Below are 10,253 nucleotides of genomic sequence, written 5' to 3' on the forward strand. Positions count from 1 at the left end.
TTTGTGTTGAATGTGAGCCCCACATCCCCATTTGTGCAGCTGCTGAGCTGCTCTTTGTGCTAAAGGTGCAGGGAAAATTCAATCCCCAGGAGTTGCTGCCTCCTGGCACATCCAAATGCTGAAAAGGAACCTGTGGCTGTCAGGAGTTAAAACTGCAGGTGGAGATTCTCCTGCAGGTAACTAAAAAAATATAGATTCAGATTGGAGAGTCCAAAGCAAAAGCACTCAAACTCCATCCCTTTCCAGGGAGAACAGCCCTCAGAAGGCCAGTTTTTATTTTATAATTATTATTTATGTTTATAATCTCAGGAGCAATCCCAGGGACTGTTCTCAGCTTCAGGGCCAGCCTGCCCAGGTTCCTGCCCAGATTCTGGCTGAGGGAGCACTGAAGCTTTTTTGTGGTGGCCAAGTTGTTACCAACACCCCTGGCAGGAACTGAACCTCTGCAGGAGTCTGCAACCCCACATAACAAACAGCACATATCACTCAGTGCTTTTCATTCCAAACCCATTCCAATTCTTAAATTAACAATCCTAAAATTCCAGGTTAATAAAATGCAAGTCCTGGTTGGAATATTGGATGTTTCTCTGCGTCCTTTGAAATTTATCTTGAGAAATAGCAAAGAAATATGAATTTGAAGTGGATTTTCTTTAAAACATGAAATTCAGGAGGGAAGTGAAGGCATGGTGGAGATTCCTGGATCAGCAGGGAAGGGGAGTGGCAGAGGGGAGGTTTGTAGGGATCTGTGTGATTCAGGGATCTCTGTGTGATTCAGGGATCTCTGTGTGATTCAGGGATCTCTGTTTTTCAGGGATCTATCTGTGTTTATGGTTCTGTTTCATGGATCTGTGTTGCAGGCATCTGTTTTTCATGGATCTGTTTTTCATGGCTGTGTGTTTCATGGATCTGTTCCATGGCTCTGTTTTCATGGATCTGTTTTCCATGGCTGTGTGTTGCAGGGAGCTGTGTTTATGGATCTGTTTAATGGATCTGTTTTTCATGGCTGTGTGTTTCATGGCTCTGTTTAATGGATCTGTTCATGGCTGTGTGTTGCAGGGATCTGTGTTCATGGATCTGTTTTCATGGCTCTGTTTTCCATGGCTCTGTTTTCCATGGCTCTGTTTTCCATGGCTCTGTTTTCCATGGATCTGTTTTCATGGCTCTGTGTTCATGGCTCTCTTTTCCATGGCTCTGTTTTCATGGCTCTGTTTTCATGGCTCTGTTTTCATGGCTCTGTTTTCCATGGCTCTGTTTTCCATGGCTCTGTTTTCCATGGCTCTGTTTTTCATGGCTCTGTGTTCATGGCTCTGTGTTCATGGCTCTGTGTTCATGGCTCTGTGTTCATGGCTCTGTGTTCATGGCTCTGTGTTCATGGCTCTCTTTTCCATGGATCTGTGTTCATGGCTCTGTGTTCATGGCTCTGTGTTCATGGCTCTCTTTTCCATGGATCTGTGTTCATGGCTCTGTGTTCATGGCTCTGTGTTCATGGCTCTGTGTTCATGGCTCTGTTTCCATGGCTCTGTGTTCATGGCTCTGTGTTCATGGCTCTGTGTTCATGGCTCTGTTTCCATGGCTCTGTTTTCCATGGCTCTGTTTTCATGGCTCTGTGTTCATGGCTCTGTGTTCATGGCTCTGTGTTCATGGCTCTGTTTTCATGGCTCTGTTTTCATGGCTCTGTGTTCATGGCTCTGTGTTCATGGCTCTGTTTCCATGGCTCTGTGTTCATGGCTCTCTTTTCCATGGATCTGTTTTCATGGCTCTGTGTTCATGGCTCTCTTTTCCATGGCTCTGTTTTCATGGCTCTGTTTCCATGGCTCTGTTTTCATGGCTCTGTTTTCCATGGCTCTGTTTTTCATGGCTCTGTTTTCCATGGCTCTGTTTTTCATGGCTCTGTGTTCATGGCTCTGTGTTCATGGCTCTGTGTTCATGGCTCTCTTTTCCATGGATCTGTTTTCATGGCTCTGTTTTCATGGCTCTCTTTTCCATGGCTCTGTTTTCATGGATCTGTTTTCCATGGCTCTGTTTTTCATGGCTCTGTGTTCATGGCTCTGTGTTCATGGCTCTGTTTCCATGGCTCTGTGTTCATGGCTCTGTTTTCCATGGATCTGTTTCCATGGCTCTGTGTTCATGGCTCTGTTTCCATGGCTCTGTGTTCATGGCTCTCTTTTCCATGGATCTGTTTTCATGGCTCTGTGTTCATGGCTCTGTTTTCCATGGCTCTGTTTTCATGGATCTGTTTTCCATGGATCTGTTTTCATGGCTCTGTGTTCATGGCTCTGTTTTCCATGGCTCTGTGTTCATGGCTCTGTGTTCATGGCTCTCTTTTCCATGGCTCTGTTTTCATGGCTCTGTTTTCATGGCTCTCTTTTCCATGGCTCTGTTTTCATGGATCTGTTTTCCATGGCTCTGTGTTCATGGCTCTGTTTTCATGGCTCTGTTTATGGCTCTCTTTTCCATGGATCTGTGTTCATGGCTCTGTTTCCATGGCTCTGTGTTCATGGCTCTGTTTTCATGGCTCTGTTTATGGCTCTCTTTTCCATGGATCTGTTTTCCATGGATCTGTTCCATGGCTCTGTTTTCCATGGCTCTGTTTTCATGGCTCTCTTTTCCATGGCTCTGTGTTCATGGCTCTGTGTTCATGGCTCTGTTTTCATGGCTCTCTTTTCCATGGATCTGTTTTCATGGCTCTGTGTTCATGGCTCTGTTTTCCATGGCTCTCTTTTCCATGGATCTGTTCCATGGCTCTCTTTTCCATGGCTCTGTTTCCATGGCTCTCTTTTCCATGGATCTGTGTTCATGGCTCTGTGTTCATGGCTCTGTGTTCATGGCTCTCTTTTCCATGGATCTGTTCCATGGCTCTGTTTTCCATGGATCTGTTTTCCATGGATCTGTTCCATGGCTCTATTTTCCATGGCTCTGTTTATGGCTCTGTTTTCCATGGATCTGTGTTGCAGGGAGCTGCTGCTGGTGTCCCAGCAGAGCAGGATGGAGCAGCTGCAGGAGGCTCTGAGGCTGAAGGTTCAGAGTGAGGATTCCTGGAGGGACAAGGTGACTCTGGCCCTGCTCAGGGGCTGCACTGCCACAGAGGGCACAGGGGGCAGGCAGGGACCCCCCAGTGCACAAACTGCCTTGGCAGGACTCAGACAAACAGTCCTGGCAGCAGCATCACAAATCTCATTTGTCTTGCACCTCTGGGTCTCAATTCCCAGGGAAGGGTTGGTCTGGGGGAACCTCCTGTTTCCAAAAGCAATTTAATTTATAAATAAAATTTAATGTTTGCTGAAGTGTATGGAATTACAGGGTCCCAGACTGGTTTAGGGCTGTCCCAGCTGCTCCAAACCCTGCCAGGGATCCAGGAGCATCACAGCTGGTCCACAATGTCCTGGAGTTCTCCTGCCAGCCTCTCCCACTGGGATTTGGGAACCTGTTTCCATAAACAGCTGTCCTCATGTTTTCACCTGTAGCTTTTTCCCCTGAGCACTAAAAAACCCTGAACTGAATAAAAAATTAAAACACATTCATCTATTAAAAAGAACAAGAAATTAAAAAAATATATTTCTGTATTAAAAATAATAAAAATAGGTATTAAAAAGAATAAGAAGTAAAAATAAATGTATGTAGCTGTGAAGGAAAATTTAAAAGCAGAGTTGAACAATAATTGTGACTTGTCTGATTTAAGCCTCACATAATGGGTGACTGAAATTACTGCATTTTTTGTGTCAGTGTCTCAAAGCTTTGTTTAGTGCCAGGAAAACCTGAGCACTGGTGGCAATTAGGATCAGTTACATTTCTTTGGAAAACCCTTCACCTCCCTGTCCCAGGATGTAATTTGGGAGGGGGATCAAGCTGCCTCCATAATCACAATCCTTTCAACCTGACATGGGAACAAAATCAGCATTGGTGGGAGGGAGAGGGAGAGCAGCAAAACTGCTCAGCAGCCAAAAAAATCCAAGTGACAAAGTGACAACATTGCCTTTGTTTTGTGCCACTGCACCAGAGGATCAGGTTTTCTGTTTAAATACATATAAACCTGAAATTGCTTTAATGGAACAACAAAAAAAAAAAAAAATCACTTTTAGAAAGTAATTTAATAGAAAAGTCTATTGGAACACACCTTATTTATGGAATCCTGGGAATATTTGGGTTGGAAAAGTCCCTCAAGATCATCAAATCCAACCTGGGATTGCCCAAAGCTCTGAATGTCCTGCCCTGGACACTCCAACCTTCCCTGAGCCAAGGAGAAATTCCTCCTGGAAAGATGGATGCACACATTTAGCTTTGGATTTCTAAAATGTTAATTAATGAGGGGCCTGTAAGTGGGTTTCAATTAATTAGAGGCCATTTTGCTCTCTTGGAACATCAACCTCCACTTTATTTCCTGCTCTGGTTCTCAGCTTTATTAATTTCCAATATTAAATGTCAAATGTTTTGAATGAGTGAGCTCAGGTCTTTATATTGCCTTTATTTCTTTGTTTATTATTTTCATTTCTTTGTTTAGTCTTTGGAGTCAAGGAGCTTCCAACAAGTGATCAGGATCTATAATAATAGATATATAATAATAATAATAGGCAGAGTTAATAAATCTGGGGATTTGTGCTCAGAACCCCAACTCCCATCTGAGAATATAGAAATCAATAAATAAATAAACTAATAAACAAATAATAATGAGAGTCTATTTTGAGCATCTTACAAATACAGCAATTTTTAAGCTATAACTTACAAGGGAATTTGCCTTTCACACCCAGAATTGAGTATATTTTGGTTTAAAAAATAGTGGAAATATTTCCAGTTTCCCTTTTTGCCCCTAAAGACATCAGGGAGATTTATTATAATATATAATTATCATAATAATGTCTGGAATTAGATAATTGTAATTAAGCTCATTGTGGGCTTTTGTGCTTTTAATCATTTGAAGTAATGAGGTTTGTGTTGTGCATTTCACGTGCCTGTTGTGCTCTCAGCCTGCTGCAATTAAATCCATCAGAATCTGCTGCACACAAAGGGAAAAGGAACATCCTGGGGCAGGAAAAGTGTTGAATCCAGAGTTTTCTATTGGGGAAATGATGGCTGAATTTTCAGATTTGAATTTATAATGGGAATTATTGGAGATGCTGTAAGGACTGGGAGATTTCAGTCAGTATTCCAAGGTGGGATGAGCTGATTGTGACCTTCCAGGGGGAGAGGGGCTGGGGACAGGGAGCACACAGGGACTGGAGAAGGGCAGGGCTGGCTGGGATTTTGGGATGGAATTCCCAGAGCTGTGGCTGCCCCTGGATCCCTGGCAGTGCCCTGGATCATCCTGGAGCATCTGGGGCAGGGCAGGGGCTCCTGTCCTGGCAGGGAGGGGGGTGGGATTTAGGGTCCATCCCATAATGCCATCAATGCCCCCATTTCTGCCCCTGCTGTCCCCAGCTGGAGATGGGCCTGGCCAAGGGGGAGGCTCAGCACAAAGAAGCAATGCAGAGGCTCAGGGAGGAGGCCAGGCTGGAGCTGCAGCTGCAGAGGCACAAACAGCAGGAGCTGCTCAGCAAATGCCAGAGGGAGCACGAGGAGCTGCAGCACAAGGTGAGCAGAGCCTGGGAAGGTGCACAGCACCCAGAGAGCTGGGAATGGCAAACAGGGTCACCTCCCTGCAGGTCACCCACCCAAAGAGCTGGGAATGGCCAACAGTGTCACCCCCCTGCAGGACACCCACCCAGAGAGCTGGGAATGGCCAACAGGGTCACCCCCCTGCAGGACACCCACCCAGAGAGCTGGGAATGGCCAACAGGGTCACCCCCCTGCAGGACACCCACCCAGAGAGCTGGGAATGGCAAACAGGGTCACCCCCCTGCAGGACACCCACCCAGAGAGCTGGGAATGGCCAACAGGGTCACCCCCCTGCAGGACACCCACCCAGAGAGCTGGGAATGGCCAACAGTGTCACCCCCCTTCACACACCCACCCAGAGAGCTGGGAATGGCCAACAGGGTCACCCCTCTGCAGGACACCCACCCAGAGAGCTGGGAATGGCCAACAGGGTCACCTCCCTGCAGGACACCCACCCAGAGAGCTGGGAATGGCCAACAGGGTCACCCCCCTGCAGGACACCCACCCAGAGAGCTGGGAATGGCCAACAGGGTCACCCCCCTTCAGACACCCACCCAGAGAGCTGGGAATGGCCAACAGGGTCACCCCTCTGCAGGACACCCACCCAGAGAGCTGGGAATGGCCAACAGGGTCACCTCCCTGCAGGACACCCACCCAGAGAGCTGGGAATGGCCAACAGGGTCACCCCCCTGCAGGACACCCACCCAGAGAGCTGGGAATGGCCAACAGGGTCACCTCCCTGCAGGACACCCACCCAGAGAGCTGGGAATGGCCAACAGTGTCACCCTCCTGCAGGAGACCTCTCCCCATCTGAGGAGATTTCAATTTTAATGGAATAGGATGAAAAGAACTATTCCAGTTCAAGTTAATTGGCTGGAAGTTCTTTATCATCTCATGTTTTCACCTCTAAAACTCCATCTGTGACCCCAGAGTTGATAATTGTATTCAATCTGATATCATCATCATCCAGTATAATTGTATTTAATCTGATATCATCATCATCCAATATAATTGTATTCAATCTATCATCATCATCCAATATAATTGTATTTAATCTGACATCATCATCATACAATATAATTGTATTTAATCTGATATCATCATCATCCAATATAATTATATTATTATTTTGAAAGCTTGGGACTGTTTCAGGCTGTGATGAGGTGCCCCAATCTCACCCATGTGGGATTTTTTTTTTTTTTTTTCAGCAGCTCCAGGTGAGTGGCCAGTAAAAGCCACCTGGGCTGGGCTGGTACTGGCACCACAGGGGGGCTCCAGATCCCCCTTAGGTTTTATAGAAAAATTGAGAAATTGTACCTGTGAGCTGAGTTTTCAAAAGGTTTGATACAATTCCTGAGAAAATCTGAGAAATCTGAAAGAAGAAAAAGGAATGTGATGAGTGAGGTTATATTGTTATTTAAAATCTGGGACATTGTGTGGTGATTTAGAGCTGAAAATAAATTTGGCTTTGTTCACTTGACAAATATTTAACTGTGAGGAAACACTGCCTTGCAGTAATTTTAACTTGAAGTTAAATTTTCCCTTTTTCACCTCAATGTCTCTGTTTGATCTTGAACACACTAATTAATCTCTGTGAGTGGTGATTAATTTACAGCTCTTGGGTGTTCTCTGAGGTAATTATGTAAATTCAGATTTTTTTTTTTCTCTCTGAGGACCTGCAAGTTTGAATTTGTTGGTTAATTCTCCATATTTAGAGGTACTGAGTGGAGATGAATTCCTCTGTGATCTCCCCCAGATCCCAGGTTTAATATCCAGTGCCACCAAGAGTTTGAGGATGGAGACAGAAATTCTGGAGAAGAAGCTCCAAGATGCCCAAATGAAACTGGCAGAGAAGGATGGAGACAAGGACAAAGAAATCCAGGGCCTTAAAAAGCTGATCAGTGAACTGGAATTCCAGCTGACCATGGAGAAGAGCAGCAATGAATCATTCCTGGACAAACTGAGGAAAGAAATGAAGCACAAGTCAGAGGAACTGGAAAAATTAACCCAGGAGAAGACACAGCTGATTCACAGTTTGAGTCAAGTGCAAGAGGAGGTAGGAACAGGACCCAGGAATTCCTGGTTATTTTTTTTACTTGCAGACATGTGATTTCTAAAATCATTCAGAGGTCTGGGTTTCTGACCAGAAAATCCATTCAAGCACAAAGATTTCTCAAACAAATCCATCATCATTTCCTAAATCTGGTAGATCACAAAAGATGTGAAGCTTTAATTCAGCAAATGTTTAAATTAGTGTTTTATAGGAAAATATATCTATTTTTCAGGTCCTGCAAGGCCTTTCATACTCTGTAGCCTCATGTCCCACTGCCCAAAGATGAGTAAACAATGAAGAATTCCCAGTTTTTAGAGTAGAAGACACAGATATTTCCCATTCCTTGAACTGGTGTCCCAGCTGCCACCAGTGCAGCCACATTCCCTAATCAGGAATGCATAAAAATGAATTAAATGCAAAGAGAAATCCAACTGATGGCTGTGCTGACCACAAACATTTGCTGAATGCTTGGAATATGATGGGAAGGGAGCAGAGAGCTGCTCCACAAGGGAAATGTGCAGAGGGGCTGCAGATAAGATTGGGCTGGAATGTCCAAAGCAGGAAAAAGGATTGGCCGAGAGCAAAAATAAAACTCTTCCAAGTGAGTTAGTGCTGGGGTTGGAACTGATGTGCTCAGGAAAGGTGGGGAAAGGTGTGAGGGGAATTCCAGTGAGGCTGAGGATGGGGAATGGGATGGAGGCAGTGCTGGGACAAGAGGGGACAACATGGCCTTGCCAGGAGTGATTCTAGGACTTCATGGGTTCATTCCTGCTTCCATACCTGATTCCATACCTGATTCCATACCTGATTCCATATCTGCTTCCATACCTGATTCCATATCTGATTCCATTCCCAATTCTATACCTGATTTCATACTTCATTCCATACATGCTTCCACACCTGGTCCCACACCTGGTTCCATATCTGATTCCATTCTTGATTCCACACCTATTCCATACATTATTCCATGCATTCATACCTGATTCCATACATGGTTCCATATATCTGCTTCTATATCTGATTCCACACCTGGTTCCATGTGTTCACACCTGGTTCCATGTGTTCACACCTGGTTCCACACCTGCTTCCATGGCTCCATGCAGGTTGTGCTCTCCCACTGCAGAGGCCCACAGGGAAAAGCAGCATTAACCCCTTGGTGTCTGCACCTCTCTCCATGATTGCCTTTCCTTCCCAGAGCAGCATTCCCAGTTCTCCCAGCTGCAGGGACAGATTCCCAGCAGTGTCCAGGTGTGATGGACAGACCATTCCTGGTGTTTTCCTTTGCAGAACTTGCTGCTGCAGGACAGGTGTGATGGATGGAGCATTCCCACTGTTTCTCTTTGCAGAATTCCCTGCTGAGTGTCCAGGTGTGATGGATGGAGCATTCTCACTGTCTCTCTGCAGAACTGGGTGCTGTGTCCCCAGATGTGATGGACAAACCATTCCCACTGTCTCTTTTCACAGAATTCCCTGCTGTGTATCCAGGTGTGATTTACAGACCATTCCCATATTCCTCTCTCCCCAGAACTCGCTGCTGTAGGACACGGTGTGATTTACAGACCATTCCCACTGTCTCTCTTTACAGAATTCCCAGCTGTATCCAGGTGTGATTTACAGACCATTCCCCATATTTCTCTCTTTACAGAATTCCCAGCTGTATCCAGGTGTGATTTACAGACCATTCCCCATATTTCTCTCTTTACAGAATTCCCAGCTGTATCCAGGTGTGATTTACAGACCATTCCCCATCTCTCTCCCCAGAACTCGCTGCTGCAGGACACGGTGCGCCGGGAGTGCGAGGAGCGCTGCGGGCTGACGCTGGCGCTGGGCCGGGCTCGGGAGCAGGTGCTGGAGCTGCGGCGGCTCAGCGGGGCTCTGCCCCCCGAGCCGCGGCCCCCCGAGCCGCGGCCCCCCGAGCCGCGGCCCCCCGAGCTGCGGCCCCCCGAGCCGCGGCCCCCCGAGCCGCGGCCCCCGCCCCGCTCGCTGCCCCCCGAGCCGCTGCCCCCGCCCCGCTCGCTGCCCCCCGAGCCGCGGCCCCCCGAGCCGCTGCCCCCCGAGCCGCGGCCCCCGCCCCGCTCGCTGCCCCCCGAGCCGCGGCCCCCGCCCCGCTCGCTGCCCCCCGAGCCGCTGCCCCCCGGGGCCGCGCGGGGCTCGGGCCGCAGCTGCTCCCTGGATTCCGCCCCCGCCCGCGGCCGCGGCCCCTCCGCGCTGAGGCTCCGGCCGAGCCAGCTCTGACACCTCCGCCCCAGCCCCCAAAGGAACCCCGAAACATCCCTTCACACCGTTTCAAAACCCGTCGGATTCTTATTTATTTTTGGTGCGACAACTTTTATCTGTCCGTTAATTTATTCATGGTGTAATTCAATGCTGGGTGTGGTTCAAGAAAAGAGTCTGTCCAAGAGGAGCACAAAGAGCAGCACATTTTCTATGAGTGGGATTGAAATCAGAGAATCCCTGGATCCCAGAAGGTTTGGGTTGGAAGGGACCTTCAAGTTGATCCTGTTGCAATGCCCTGGGCAGGGAATGATGGCCCAGCAGCACAGGATCCAGGATGGGTCCTGGGACAGGGAAGGTGGAACTGGATGAGCTTTGAGGTCCCTTCCACCCCACA

At 47.4% G+C, this 10,253-nt stretch overlaps 1 protein-coding gene across 1 annotated transcript in view; it reads left to right on the forward strand.

Annotated features, from left to right (window-relative positions):
• LEKR1 (leucine, glutamate and lysine rich 1) overlaps window positions 1-9,877 on the forward strand; it is a gene marked incomplete at its 3' end in the record, with an annotated part of 34,564 nt that extends 24,687 nt beyond the window's left edge. Inside the window, exons 9-12 of the mRNA XM_079315289.1 lie at window positions 2,955-3,048; window positions 5,413-5,565; window positions 7,346-7,645; window positions 9,404-9,877. Of these exons, the coding sequence (XP_079171415.1) occupies window positions 2,955-3,048; window positions 5,413-5,565; window positions 7,346-7,645; window positions 9,404-9,877 (1,021 nt within the window). The remainder of the gene's footprint in view (window positions 1-2,954; window positions 3,049-5,412; window positions 5,566-7,345; window positions 7,646-9,403) is intronic.
• Window positions 9,878-10,253: the final 376 nt, after the last annotated feature.

Source organism: Erithacus rubecula (assembly GCF_903797595.1).
Source record: "Erithacus rubecula genome assembly, chromosome: 11".
Classification (NCBI taxonomy): domain Eukaryota; kingdom Metazoa; phylum Chordata; class Aves; order Passeriformes; family Muscicapidae; genus Erithacus; species Erithacus rubecula.